Source organism: Thunnus maccoyii, chromosome 8 (genome assembly GCF_910596095.1).
Source record: "Thunnus maccoyii chromosome 8, fThuMac1.1, whole genome shotgun sequence".
In the NCBI taxonomy this organism is placed as follows: domain Eukaryota; kingdom Metazoa; phylum Chordata; class Actinopteri; order Scombriformes; family Scombridae; genus Thunnus; species Thunnus maccoyii.
This window is the reverse complement of record NC_056540.1, coordinates 12,132,311-12,147,344: the sequence shown is the minus strand read 5'-3', so window position 1 is coordinate 12,147,344 and position 15,034 is coordinate 12,132,311. Positions and strand designations below refer to the sequence as shown.

At 43.2% G+C, this 15,034-nt stretch overlaps 1 protein-coding gene across 4 annotated transcripts in view; it reads left to right on the top strand.

Moving 5' to 3' along the window:
* Window positions 1-15,034, top strand: part of unc5a (unc-5 netrin receptor A) — a 143,495-nt gene that overhangs the window by 122,684 nt on the left and 5,777 nt on the right. For all 4 annotated transcript variants that reach the window (XM_042419157.1, XM_042419156.1, XM_042419155.1 and 1 more), the window contains 3 exons: window positions 11,802-11,951; window positions 13,790-13,954; window positions 14,098-14,276. In XM_042419157.1, coding sequence (XP_042275091.1) covers window positions 11,802-11,951; window positions 13,790-13,954; window positions 14,098-14,276 — 494 coding nt within the window. The remainder of the gene's footprint in view (window positions 1-11,801; window positions 11,952-13,789; window positions 13,955-14,097; window positions 14,277-15,034) is intronic.

Genomic DNA, 15,034 nt, shown 5'->3' with positions numbered 1-15,034 from the left:
GTGAGTGATTTAGAACGTGGCCCACACTGTTTAGTAATCTTGACTTCACACTGCTCTTGGTGCTGTTATGGAAGGAGCAGTTCATTTAGCAAGTACATTAACCACTTTGAGTGGAGATTAAACTTCCCTGGAGAGGTTCAGCCTAATCACTAATCACTATCTTTAAAATGCACCATTTATGATTAGACTTTCACTATGGCTACCATTAGTGTTAATTGTAGTGTGTATCAGTGCTGGAGCAGCAGTTGGTGGTACAGTGTGAGTGGCACAGCAGCTTTTTTTATGTTTGTGTTGATGTATAGTAGTACACTTTCAGGACATGTGAATTTTATGACAGCATTTGCAGCCTACTAAGGCACTGAACTAGATTTTCAGACAAGTAGTCAACTTTCCATGCATTAAACAGGCTATACTTTTGATGGGAGAAGAGACATTTCTCTGCCTTTCCTGTTCAGTAGTAGGAAGAACTGTCGAACCAAAACAGATGCTGGTATTTTCACTCCTGTTCCATCGCTGGCTGTCAGATTGCTCTGACAAGCCTCCATCAGCGAGAGTGACATATACATACATATGTACATGTATATACATATACACACCCACAAAGATACACACACACACGCACATGCATGCTCGCTACACTTATGCACGCTGTACCATGCAAACTCTTATCTCCCAATTACAGCAGATTAGAACCAATGTTATTGTCTTTGATCCTAAGTGTGCGGGGGCTCCGGGGAAACAGTGACATTTCCGTCTGATGCTTGCCGTATGTTAGCAGGGCTCTGCTGGGACCAATTAGGTTAATATTTAATGTATGTCCCACTCTTGATGGGCCCAGCCAAGGCTGGCACAGCAGCAGAGGAGACATGATCGGCATTTGGTGGCACCCTCACTGTGCAGTTGGTTGTTCTCAGCTAGACCTGTGGGAGAGCATCACTGATGTTCTGCCATCCCACAACTGATTGAAACACCTGCAGTGAACCAAGCCTCCGACTCAGTACAGAGTTACACCTAAAACCAACATCTAATTAAACTGGAAGGATGCCGACAAGGGTGTTTTTTTGGGGGGGGGGATTTGGAACATGGTGCAGCTAGTTTTTTTATATTTAGCTGTGATATTCAAAAACTGTCAGCTTTTAGTGTGAAGGATAAAATTCCCAGTGTGTTTGCCACTAAGTATAATCCACGTTTGAATAGTGGAACAATAACAAAATATCCTGCTGTTTATTGATAACTAAATGTTCTGCCTTTACGCCCACATGTCTCTGTTTTGTAAGGGCAGTGTTGTTGTACAGTTTTAAAAAAAAAACATAATGATTTATAAAACACCCACTTTCTGTCAGATTTATTTTTTTACAGACGTTGAAGCACGAGTCAGTTTTTCTGTATTGAGCAGCAGACTTTTTGAGGGACCGTCATAAATACTAAAACAGTAGGCTTTGTAATAAATATCTGTATAGGATTTTTTTGGCCACATTAGCAGCATGCCTCTAGCAATGACAAATACCACTTTTTGTTGAGACTGAAATATCTCAACAACTTGAATGTATTGCCATGAAATTTGGTAGAAATATCCTTGCTGCCGTCAGGATAAATTCTACGGACTTTGGTGATCCTCTGTCTTTTTATTTAGTGCCACTAGCAGGTCAAAGTTTTCACATCTATATGATTGATTGGCACAAAGTTGTGTGCAGACACTCACGGCCCTTGTGGTTTTGAATATCTTAAATGTCTTAAAACAGTGACAGTTTGTCATAGAACTTAAAGACATTTATGTCCTTCCTGTATAGTGACAACTTGATCCCCTGACTTTTCCTGTAGTGCTATCATCAGGTCAAATTTCAATCAAATCGATTTATCATGGTAAACATTATAGCTGCTTAACATCAGCATGTTCGAATGCTGACATTAGCATTTCGCTCAAAGCACCGCGGTGCCTAAATACTACAGCCATGCTAGCAGTTCTGTGAGGCAGAGCTGTTAGCATGGCTGTAGACTCTTCGTCTTGTTTAATCATTATTGTAGTGAGTTTAAAGTAAAATTTCCGCTCAAATGGTGACAAAATGTTTGAGTCGACTCTCTTTGTACACACAGTATTGTATTTCAGACTACAGAATTTACGTTTTCATCAATATTCATGTAATGAGGTCAATGTGTTCAGCTTTTAGTCTCTTGATTGTAAAAATGTATGCTTCAGTGTTAAATGGGTGTTTTAATTGATGTCCTCAACTGGTAGCTCCTGGATTCTTTCGTACAGTGTTTGACCTCAAGCAATGATTCTTATTTGGGTTTAAAACGGCTCATAAACTGTTTATGTGCTCTCACTACGACATTTTGCTTGCTAGCTCCTGAGCAGTGAACTAAATTTGAGCAGTAATGAACTAAAATTTTTCTTTTATGTACAGAGGAAGGAAATCCAGTGTGTATTTAATGTAATACAAACTGTTTTCTGATCCCTCCATCAGAATAGTTACTGGCAAGGAATTCTAGGGGGAAAAAGAGAAGAGCATAGCCCAGTAATTGCTGGCATTAAGTTAAACAAGACAGTCAGCTTTATCATTGAGCCCAGCTGAGAAATTGTTTCCATATTATATTTCTGTGTTCCTGTGTGCTGTTTTCTCCCATCCTACTCTGTGATTTATCAGGCAGAATGTGCATCTTTTCCCAAGCAAACACAGTCCCCATTTATAACTGAGCAGACAAGTCCCTTCTATTTGTAGTTATTAATCAGAGTTGACTGTAGCGGGCACGGCCACTGGAGCTCAGACTGATAGACTCTCAGTCAGAGAGGAAAAGCCTGTCACATCCTGCTGACAAATACACAGATTTATGGAGCCCACATAGCCTGGCTACTCTCTATAAACAAATGCATTTGCCTGAAAAGAGCAGCCCTGAAAATGGATCATCGCTATGAATCCACATTTTTAAACACACAAGGACATTGCAAGAGTGGAGGGGTGAGGACGAGTTTATGAGGATATTAAAGCCTGATGATTCTTTGTGTATCTCTCTGTTTCAGATGACATGTAGCTTGACTAATTAACTGATCAAATGCTAGTTATAATCCCTGTCAGAGCTAGTTAAGTTAATCAGTTTAATTCACACCAAGCCTGAACAATACATAGACAACTTGTAAAAGCTTGACCTTGCTGTGAGGAATATTTTAATCTGTGGCTTTGAACCCATTCAGTTCTTTTTATATATGGGCTTCTGCTAATACTTTGATTTGTTTAGAGTGTGTTTCTTTGCTGTGTCTGATGGCAGGCTATGTTTGCTGCAAGAGAGAGTTTGGTGCAGCCACTAACCTCTTTCTGTCAGCACCAGCCCGAAGAGATTAGCTGTATGAGTGTCTCTTGTTTCCCAGTGGAGCCCGACCCCAGTCCATCACAGTCCCAGCTCTGGTCCAAGCCAAGAGGATGAGGGGATGGGTGAGAAGAGGAGAGGGGTGGGAGATGAGTGAGGGTGGGAAGGGGGTTGAAGTCATAGAAAACTGTGGCCATGATTGCAGTAATCCTGTTATCTCTCCTGCTAAAGCTGGCCACTCTAGTGACCTGGAGACACAAATGTTAAGCTGCCTCTGTCTCTCTTCTCTCTTACTCCTGCTCTTTTCACTCCTCCCTGCTCTATCTCACTCTCTTTAGCCAGCCTCATTGAATGTCAGGGGGTGGTCTTGGCTCTGCCCGACTCTAAATTCACAGTCTTCACACACACCACAGGCTATCTCGAATTCCGTCAGAACAAAAGGGGTTTTTCTCCTGCAGCACTTGAACTTGTCGCCCATCTCATGCATCTTAATGTTTCCACAGTTGTACAGGGTCAGGGCCTCTTTAACAGAACTGCTCCTCTTATCGTCACTGAATGGAAACGCAATTTAGCTCCGAGTTGATGATTAATATGTGATTTGATGAACTAATTCAAAACCTTGCATTGTTTTCCCACAGAAAGAGTAAATAATACGGTCAAATTTAGCTTCTCATCTATTAGCTCACTCACACTGTCATTTGTTAACAGGATAATGGGGCGTAAAGAGGGCCATTATTCTCTCAGTCCAGAACATATGCTGAAATCCTGCACAGAAATACACTCTAGTGCACACACTCACAGGCACTCAGGCACACATAAACAATACACAAGCAAGACGGTGTCATTTGAAAGCACGTACGCACAGTTTAAAGGTAAAATGTTATCATCCCGTGTTGTGTATTTTCCCTCAGTAAGCTCAGGGTCTCCGTCAGGTAGCAGGAGTCCCATGCCTAGACCCTGTCTGATCGTAATCCTGCCATGTCAGCCTTGAACCTGACACACTGCTAGACATGCGAGTTAGTATTCATTCTAGTCGCTAAATGTTGATAATAAGATAATTGGCATTCTGCACTCTTTCTCTTGCTAGCAGGCCTATAGATCTGCTGGTATAGGTCAAAGACCCGATCAAAGTCCACCAGCCCCAATTTGCAATGCTAATGACCCCCAACAAATAATTGTGCTTAAGAACTGTGTTAATTGAACCTCTCTAGAAGCTCTCATAATGTGCCTGTAGTCTAAGTAAGAGACATAATAGCAGAGGGCTTTTAATTCTGTGGAGAATGCAATGCCCCCTGTTATTAACTCATTAGATCTCAACGCTTTGATTCAGAACTGTTGTCTGACCTTCCCTCTCTGAGCAAGTGGGCTGGGTAACATTACAAGGCTGTGGCATGGCAATACAGTAAAGAGAATATTGCAGCTAGTTGCATGCAATCAGATCATTGCACATCTTTAATATTTTGTGGCTTATGGGTGAAAGAGAATAAACCAATGTAAATGCAGGAATAGGAGATAGTTAATCACAGGGGGCATAATATTCATGTTAACAAGAAGATAAGCAGTAAGCAAACACTGAAATTAGCAATGCGCTGAGCAAACATGGAAATTCAATTCTTAGGCTGAACCCAAAAGTGCTCATTCAGTGGTGGAGAGAGCATCTCAAATAACAAAAGCAGGTATGTCGTGTTTGCAATATAATATATATGTGTGAGACAAACTGCAGATTAAATATGCAACTCTTTTATTAGCTTAGCAGCTCAGGAAGAACATGTTTAACTAGCCTGATGCACCTAGCCTGGTTCCTATAGGTCCATATTACTCAAGGCTTCCTATTGGTCAAATAAATGTCAATCAATCATGGTATGTCAATTATGTTAAGTACTGACATACAATAATATCACATCCCCACTTTCTAGAAAACAAAGGGTAGTCTGCCTTTGTCTCATCAGACCTTAGAAGATTATTCTGCCTCTTTTGTTGAAAGGCCTGTCCCTATCTAAATTCTGTAGGGAAGAGCAGTGTTAACATAGGCACTTTAGTGATTATTCATTCTAATGTAATTAAGCTATTACTGTTACTGCAACCCATAAACATTAACATAGGCTAGCTTACAGTACCTGTAACAGCCCCATAGCATTTTCTTTTCACCAGTTACATTGGTTTCAGTTCTCAGCTTCTCTTTTGTTCAGATTACAGGTTAAGCCTACTAGGTTTAACTATGGTTCTCCCAGACCTAGTTCTGAGAGTGGGGGTCTCTGCAGGTGAGACTTGGGGTACCACAGCAGGTGACATGGGAGCCTGTTCAGGAGTTGGCTCTGGTGTTTTTGGCTGTGGTGGAGAAGCTCTGTCTTGCGTAAGTATCAGGTGCTGGCAGTTGCATCTCACCACCCCAGGAAGTAGATCCACCAAGTAAGACCTCGGAGTGGAGTTCTGGAGCACAGTTCCAGATGCCTTTGCGTCAATTACACTTACACGTTCTCCTGGTGACAAGTCACTGAGAGCTTTGGCACAGTGACGCCTGGTGTAGTTTTCAGCATCAGACGCCCCCTTCCCCTTTTTCTTTCAAGCGAATGTGATGCTGTCAGGCAGTGCAGGGTCCGGAGAGGGAAGAGTTGGCACTATAGTGTGAAGACATCGGCCTAAGCTGAGCAGGGCTATAATCACTCTTGAGAGGTGTGGCTCTATAGGTGAGTAGAGCCAGGTAGGGATCTCCTGCTTTTTTCAGGAGGTTTTTAATGGTCTGAATTGCCAGTTCTGCTTCCCCATTACTCTGCGGAAACCTCAGGCTGCTGGTGATGTGCCTGAATCCATATGAAGCTGCAAAGGAAGTGAAGCTTGTCCAGAGAACCGTGGCCTGTTATCCAACATCAAGCTATGGTGGGTAAAAATCAATCTTAAATGAACAGTGGAACTGGTGTGATATAATTGTGCATTCTCAATGTACCTGGAGAAGTAATCGATGACAAGCAAGTAAGTTTTGCTACCAGGGACAGGTTTTAGCAGCTCTCTCAGGTTTTCCATGTTTGTGGGACTGACAGGTAGGCTTTCCACGGCACAGTCCACGTAAATGTTGGTGCTCTCCATCAGCTCCTGTTCTTCTGTGGACATGCACAATTTCACAGGTGAGTTTGACAGTGTGTCTGCTGTCCTAAGTGACTTTCCTGGCACATACATGGTGGAGTATGAGTAGTGCATCAGCTTCATCTGAAGTGCTGGATTCTTGGTGACAGAAGACCTGGAGCTTGGGCTCCAAGCTGGCTGAGAAGAGGTTTATGGTTGGTCTCCAGACAGAAATGTTTTCCTATGAGGAAATCCCAGAACCGTTCACAGGCCCATGTGAGGCCCAGGGCCTCCTTCTCTACCTGCATGTACTGTTGTTCGTTTGCAGTAAGCGACTACAATGCATATGTGACAGGCTTCCATTCTTCCTCCCATCTCTGGAGAAGAACGCCTCCCAAGCCATAAGGTGATGCATCAGCTGACACTTCGGTGTCTCTGTTTGGGTCAGGCATGGCCAGCACAGGAGGAGAAGACAGTGCTTTCTTCAGTGTATTAAACACCGTCACCTGGTCCACATCCCAGACCCAGCAGTTTTTCTTCAGGAGGAGGTCGCGGAGTGGCTTGTCTTTTTCAGCTAGAAAGGGAATGAACTTTCCCAGCTGATTGACCATCCCAAGAAAACTCCTCAACTCGCCAACATTTGTGCTCTCCTTCATCTCCATGATGGCCTCTGTCTTTCATGGGTCAGAGTGGATGCCTGTGGCTATGATGATATGACACAAGAAGACCACCTCGCTCCTGGAGAGTTCACAATTGTCCACATTCAGAGTGATGCCTGCTTTTCCCAGTCTTTTTATCACGATAACAGACGGAGTCGAGCGTCATGCTCTCCCTGGTCCCACCCCCACACCAATAGGTCATCACCATGGCAGACCACATCTTCTAGCCCCTCTGTGACCTCAGCCATCCTGCACTGGAAGTGTTCAGGTGCTGAGGCAATACCAAATGGAAGACAGTTAAAGTGAAACCAACCGAAGGGTGTAATGAATGTAATGTACTTGGCTGATTCCTCTGTAAGTGGAATCTGCCAGAACCCCATGTTGGCATCCAGTTTCCTGAACATTTTCACTCCAGCAAGTGTTCCGAGACTCTGTTCTACTAACGGCAGAATGTATTTTCACAGCACACATACTTGTTCATGTTGGTCAGGTCCACATACAAATGCACTTTTTTACCGTCCTACTTGGGCACAACACCAGTCAGTTGGCTGGTGCCCAGGCTTTCCATGTGCTGGAGCTCTTCTTTGACTTTCCCCACCAGCAGTAGTGGAATCCTCCTGCGGGTTTTCAAGGAAAATGGCACAGCCTCTGGTTTAAGCTTGATGGCGTATGGTTGTTGTACCTCACCTAGAATGCTGCACAGCTTGGGGTAGTTTGTCTTGAGGGTCTCCATGTCCTTGCTGTCGACACGGATAAGTAAGCCAAGGGCTACAATGGCTGGCAACTCAAGCAAGGGCATGCTCAAATTTTTGACCACATAGACCAAGGCCTCCTTCTCTCCCTGTGTGTACCTTTGTACTATTAAAAAGACAAATGCATATGATTGACAAGAGCTGTGACACTGTTTACATAAAAGTTGGTAAACTCTTCAAGTAAAGGCGTGTGCAAGATAGTCTGCTTGGCTCCTCTCCCCAGCTGCAGTCTGGCGAACCCCGACACGTCTAGTGGAATCTGTCCAAGACCAAACAAAGGTATCTCTGCTTTCTGGAGAACAGGCTCCTGTGCATTGGAAAAATGCTGTTAAAAACAGTCTGTGACACAAAAGTGACATCCGCTCCAGTGTCAAGTTTAAAAGTGATGTTTCTGGCCATTATGTCTATTTCAACAGTCCATGCATCATCATCAGATGTCATAGAGCCAAGAAAGAAGCTTTCCTCTCCTTAATACCATGCACAGCTTTACCTGCAAGGCACACATGCTGGTGACCTTTTTTTCCACAGGAGCGGCACTTGGCATCATTGGCAAGGCACTCATGCTTAGGGTGAGGCCTGCCACCACATTTGTAGCACTGGGAGCTTTTTGGATTTTTGCTCTGACTGCTGTGTGGCTTTGCTCCATTGCTTTTGGATTTGCTGAATCTAGGCTTTTCCTTTTGCTGTCTGCCTTTAAACACTCTGTCCACATAGCTAACATCCATCTGCTTTATACCACTGGCATCATTCCTCAGTATGTTTTGCTGCTTTTTGATCTCCTGATTGTCTTGCCATGTTAATGGCTTTTTTCCAGGTCTAGGTCTTTTTCCATTTGCATGCGTTCTGAGAGCCATATGTCTGCCAGCCCCACCACTATCAGCATACTTGGGCAGCCCATCTAAGTAGATTAAGACCCGCCCAGGTAGATAAAATATGAATTCCAATTTTTCTTCAGTCAAGACGCGCAACTGTCATTCCATAATGCACACAGACCAGCCGACCTTCAGCCCCAGAAATGCTGCCAAGTGGTATATGGAGTATAAATATCACAACACTGCTAACTGTAACCTCAGTTTGGGCCTCTCACAGAGCTGCTGGTAGAGTTAGCAAGTTTGATAAGAGACAACAGAGGTGACATTGTGCTAATAGTCCAAAGATTTGTTCCTTTTCTGTGGCAGTAAACACACAACAACACACAACCCACCGATAAGTAACTGCTATATTCAGAGTTTAACAAGATATTCAAGGCTGACAAGTGATGACAGGAAGCTAGACATTAACATGATAAACAGCAGGATACTGCTACGTGCTAACACTCCCTCACAGACACACACACACACCGGACAGCCTCTCCCGCTAGCTCCTACAACACAAGTACCACACAGAAACTTTTACAATGGTCCATGAATGTGCTAGAGAGTAGTGAAGATCTGGTAGTGGTAAGCCAAAGTAGCTGAATCTATTCTGAGTGGTCCTATGTTTTGTTTTTTGTTTTTAAAACAAGTATCAATACTTGGCACCAGTGTATTGATAATGTATTGCAAGTGGAAATATCACAATAAGTTGCAATATCATTTTTTTTGTCCCAGACTGGTGTTTGAAATGTTTTGGTTTTTTTTCAAAGCAAGGAAAATTAATGGTGAAAACTAATAAATGTTCCAATAGGGAATACCAACTGTGCAAAAAGGCACATGACAACAGACTAGGAAGAACAACTTTGGACCAAAAGCAGAGTTTAAGTATTTTGATCTCTGGAATATATTTTGAAAATGTGAAATGTATTTTATTTAAGTAATTATTTATTTTTAAATGGTTATTTATTTTGACATGTTCATCAAAAGGCAGAGTTTAAGTCAGTTTTTTTTGTTCTTTAATATATTTTGAAAATTGAAAATGTATTTTATTTATTTCTTAATAGTCAGTTATGTTGACACATAGATATTTATTTTGAATAGTTATTCGTTTGCAATAAATAGTTATTCATGAACCCTTGTTTGACTAGTTTATTCCTGAAGCCGCCCATCACAGACCGTGCCATCACATGCTGCGCCACCCACCACCACAAGTAAATTCTCAACCTGTGGGAAACACTGACTGTCCTGTCCCCGATTAGCTCATCATGCAGTGTTCCATGATTGCAGCACTCTGCTAATGCGTACAGGGCAGTGATGAATCGACAGTCTTGTTTGCTTCTTGCTTGCGCATATTAAATCATGCACATTCATAAACAATATTCTTTTTCACAACAAAGAACGACTGAAGGCCATCCCTCTGGTCTAGAGGCACTGAAGTGCATCACTGAGCTTCAAGCCTCTCAAAACATCACCAGCTTCGTCTGCCATTCAGTAGATCAAAGTGTTCACCTGATTCTCTTTGGAGCTTGCCGTTAAATTGCTTGGCTGACGGAATCTCTCAAATCTCCGTATCCATTTTGTCCACTTGTGCGGCTTGGAAAAATCAAAGGGCTCCGGTGGCTGGATATTAAACGTAGCACCGGGTGTGTTAACCATTCTGCTAGCTCCTTCCCCACTCTGCTCGTCTTCACTGTTACTCATTCACTTGCTCACCAGTTTTTCTTTTTCTTTCCAGGTAGGTCTTTTAGTTTCTAGTTTAGTTTATTTTTTTGTTTTCACAGAACTTCTGACACCATGTCGTGTTTGCAATATAATATATATGTTTGAGACAAACTGCTGACTAAATATGCAACTCTTTTATTAGCTTAGCAGCTTGCAAGGAACATGTTAACCAGCCTGACGCACCCAGCCTGGTTCCTATAGGTCCATACTACACAAGACTTCCTATTGGTCAAATACATGTCAATCAATCATGTTATGTATGACATACAATAATACCACAGTAGAAATTCCAACTGGATAATTAACAGCTTCCTTTCCATTATAATTGGAATCATTCTAATTCATTCCAGGGAAAGAGGGCAGAGAATTGAATCAATGTTGTGCAGATAGAAATTACTGCCATTCTCCACTTTAATTAGATGTCTTTGCTGAAATAATACCATGGGCAACCATGCTGGCATGCAGCTCTCAACATATGGCCACTATCTATACACACATCTCCCTCTTGGAGCCGTTGTCTTTGAGATGTCTCCTAGACACCAAGGCACATTCTCACAGTTTTCCCTCTGCTGCCATCTTGTTTCCCTCCTCAGAACATATCTTATTTCTGAGGTCTTTTCACACGGCCGATTTCAGAGGTCTGTTTTCTATCTTGTAATATGCTCCTCTGATTGGCGTGTGGGGTAGTACATGTGAACACCATCCAAAGTATTGGATTCTTAAGGACTCGTTCAACGCAAAGCACCCAGCTCAAAATGAATTGATAGATCAGAGGGAATCACTGCGGATATTATCATCCCATTCCAGATGGTCATTTGGATGGCAACAAATGGTCCACTGAGCAAGTCCCACAGAGATTAAAATATTAAGCATGCATTTACAAATCTCTCCTGGCACAAAAACAAAAATGAAATTAAGGAGATTCGCCATGCGAGAACAATGAGCAGTTGACTAATGGCTCGTTCATTTACTTCATCACAGCCCAGGTAGCTAGAAGGCCTGGATGGCTGCAGTATTTGCATGCTAATGCAGTTGTTAAAAGCTGGGCGCGCACACACTGAGGTGGGGGATCAACCTTGCGGTGACATTAAAGCGCTGTGGAGACGAGTCGGTCCAGCCCGCTGCGGCCACATGCAGGGACACTATCTTCCTGACCGGAGATGTACTGTATCCCTGCCTCATGCTCTTGCTGTGTTTCTGTTTGCATGTCTCTGTGTGCAAGCAAGCTTTTGTGTATTTGTTTGACACATTTTTGAATGTCTTTGTGCGTGTTTGTGTGTGTGTGTGTGTGTGTGTGTGTGTATGTGTGTCTTTGTGTGTGTATAAACAAGAAACCTACACAGTTATGGATTGTTTTGCACATTTTCGCTTACCTCTGTGACTGCTATGGTAAATGTGTCTCCTCTGAGCCCTGACGGCTCTCCTCTCTCTGCCTCTCTCTCTTTCATCAGGAGGTGATGCAGATGGAGCGGCAGCTCGGGGGTCGGCTGATTGACGAGCCTCACGTCCTGCTTTTCAAAGACAGCTACCACAACCTGCGCCTGTCCATCCATGACATGCCCCAGGCGCACTGGAGAAGCAAGCTGCTAGCCGGCTACCAGGTGCGTTGGGCAGCCCTGGAGGGCTACAGGGGAAGGGAGTCACTCCAGATCAGAGCGGGAACAGGGAGATGTAAAAGAAGTGCTTTTCTGAATATGTCAAATTCTTCTATCACTAGTTATAGGGCTTTCTGATTCTGTTTGTTTGTATACTCAATTTAAAATTCATGTTGTCTCAAGTCATTTTAAATTAGCCATCCAGAGAAATTAAAGAAGAATGGACTATGTGTCTGCAAAAACAATGTTACAGAGTAATCAAAAGTTCATCAGGGCCAACTTTTTATTGTTAATGAGGATTCATGGTCTAGTTGTTTTCATTTTAGTTGGTTTGAGTTTTAATTAAGTATATTCTGGTTTTGCTACAGTTGATCACTTTAAAGATTCACACAAAGGAGTGTTTTCCAGTCTGTTACTGCAGGACCTTTCTGTCCGATAACTTTTCAAGTTCTTGGCATTGTGAACAACTTTAAGTCATTTGTCAGGATCGAGGGAAACTTTTGGGTGTGTGTGCACCCCTGTGCATAGAGTGTGCATCTCTTTGTTAACTTGTGCCTGCACATGAGGTGTATACATGTGCATATTGGAGCTGGGTTGTGTTCACTAACCCAGAGCGGCAAGCTGATTGATTATCCTAGCTGCAGCTCTTTCAAATGGAGCCCAGATGAAATATAGAGGAATATGTAAATATCTGGGACTTCACAACCTGAATCTTGGAACCTCTCCACCTCTACTGCACTCCCCACACCTGCGTGGCCCACTGCACTGCAGCCCTGCGACGGGAACACAGGGGCTGTTCAAAGAGGACTAGAAAATGTTCTGGCTGTAACTATATAAGCACTGAGCACCAGGTCCCCACAGAGAACACACCGGCTGTGCCAAGCAAGCAGCGGCAGCAACAATGCACCCAGAACAGAGGCTTATTCCTCTGGACTGTGCCTGCTCATTTGGAAGTGTTATTCCCCTCTCAGCAGTATGGTCAAAAAAGGCCTTTAGTCTCCCTGGGGCTCCGTGAAGACTTTTGTGCGTTTCAGCCGGCTCCCTCCGCTTGCCGTCTGTCTGCCTGGGTAACAGTGCCCCCGATTGGTTACTAGCACATACTGCAGCCCCACTTCACTCTCAAACTGAGTTCTTGTCAGCTGTTGAACCCAGGGTGAAGTGAGGAGTTAGTGCGCCCTGTTTTTTTTTTTTTTTTTTTTTTTTTTCCCCAAGTTACCTCTTGGGATATGCAAATGAGACATGAATATGGAGCAACAGAGAGAAAGATGTAGAAATTGTCAGCCTTGAATAAATTCTACCAAACACTCCCTGGTAGCTCCCTGTTCTGCCAGACAGAAGCTAGTGCTGTACAGTGGTAGTACTCAAAGCGATTATGCATACATATATACCACTAAGTCACATGACGTACTTGTGATTCAAAGTAGAGCTGTGATGATGTGTCAGCTTGTGCAATAGCAGCATCATTTGTAGCAGTGGTCAGAAATGCACAAACAGTACATGCCTGCAAAAGAGAAGCTGAATCAACTGAAAAATAATACACGAATAGAAACTGTTTCTCCTTCCAGACTACTAGTTTGATTTCTTCTGTAATAAACTCAGACACTGACAGATATTAACTCCTTTTTAAAGAAACTATTTGTCATTAACGGCACATTTCTTCCTTGAAGTCGAATGTTGTCAGTCCGCTGCCTCAGATGTATTCACCCAGCAATGACAGGCCATGTCAGTGTAATTAATGATGATATGGATGTATTCTAGGCAGGCAGTCCTGTTATGGTGTCGAACATGCAGTTCTGACTGTGATGCTGCGTTGCCGTTTTTGTGTGCTGCGTGTTTTTCTGCAGGAGATCCCGTTCTACCACATCTGGAACGGTTCCCAGCGGTACCTGCACTGCACGTTCACTCTGGAGCGGCTCAGCCTCAGCACCTGCGAACTCACCTGCCAGCTGTGTGTGTGGCAGGTGGAGGGGGAGGGACAGAGCTTTAGCCTCGACTTTAACATCGCCAAGGTAACGTCCGGCTGACCTGGTCTCTTAGACTCTTTAATGGATCCTGCAACCACCATTATTTAGCATTCAGCGTTATTCACACTGTGCTGAGATAAATGTTTGTTTCTCTGAAGACTGTGCTTTCTGTCTGTTGTGCCAAACAGGACACCCGAGCTGTGGACTCTGAGTTTCTGTTAATGGACAGTAACGGCACAGCTCTGGCGGGGCCCAGCGCCTTTCAGATCCCATACCTCATCAGGCAGAAGATCTGCAGCAGCCTGGATGCCCCCTGTCCCAACGGAGCCGACTGGAGAATGCTAGCACAAAGACTTAAACTTGAGAGGTAAATACCAACTTCACAACACCATAATACTTTATCTGATCACTGATCATCAGAGCACGCCGGAATAACCAGCTTACAAAAAGTCTCTTAAGAAATGCAGCAGAAACTCATTCATCTAGACTCCATTGACCCCAATACTTCAACACAGCTTGTTTAAAATACAGAACATGCAATCACACTGATTGTGATGGGTCTAACTAGGAAATTCCAGTTATTTTACATAATCAATGTAAAGTGCGTCTCCACAGCAGAGTGTTTCTCCTAAAGTTCAGGTAAACAAGGTCCTGTCACAGCAAACTAATCCTCATTTGACACAGCTAACGTTAAAGGATTAATGTGGATTTGATGGATACAGCTATCATTACCGTTAGAAAACACGACCCCCTTCTTCCCTGAGAAACAGGTAAGCAGCTTAAAGTCTGCAGCTAAACTTGTACCCGCTACTTTCTGTTTAACAGTTGTAATTGGAAAGGTAGCAAGCTAGCTGCCCATCAGCGACTAAAAAAGATGGAATAGGTTTGGATCTGTGCCGAGCTCAGACCAATTCGTTCTCACAGTTACTGTACTTTATCACCGGAGCACCTGTAACAGAAAGGAGCCAGGCATCGATCCCTCACCCTCCAATTTAATTTCTATCTCGTAATGAAATCAAATAGGTACACTTAATTTGTCCAATCAACTTTATTTACTCCAATTAATCACAAATTGAATGGTTACACTACAGGTTTAATTAGCAACGTTTTGCTCAACATAATCAA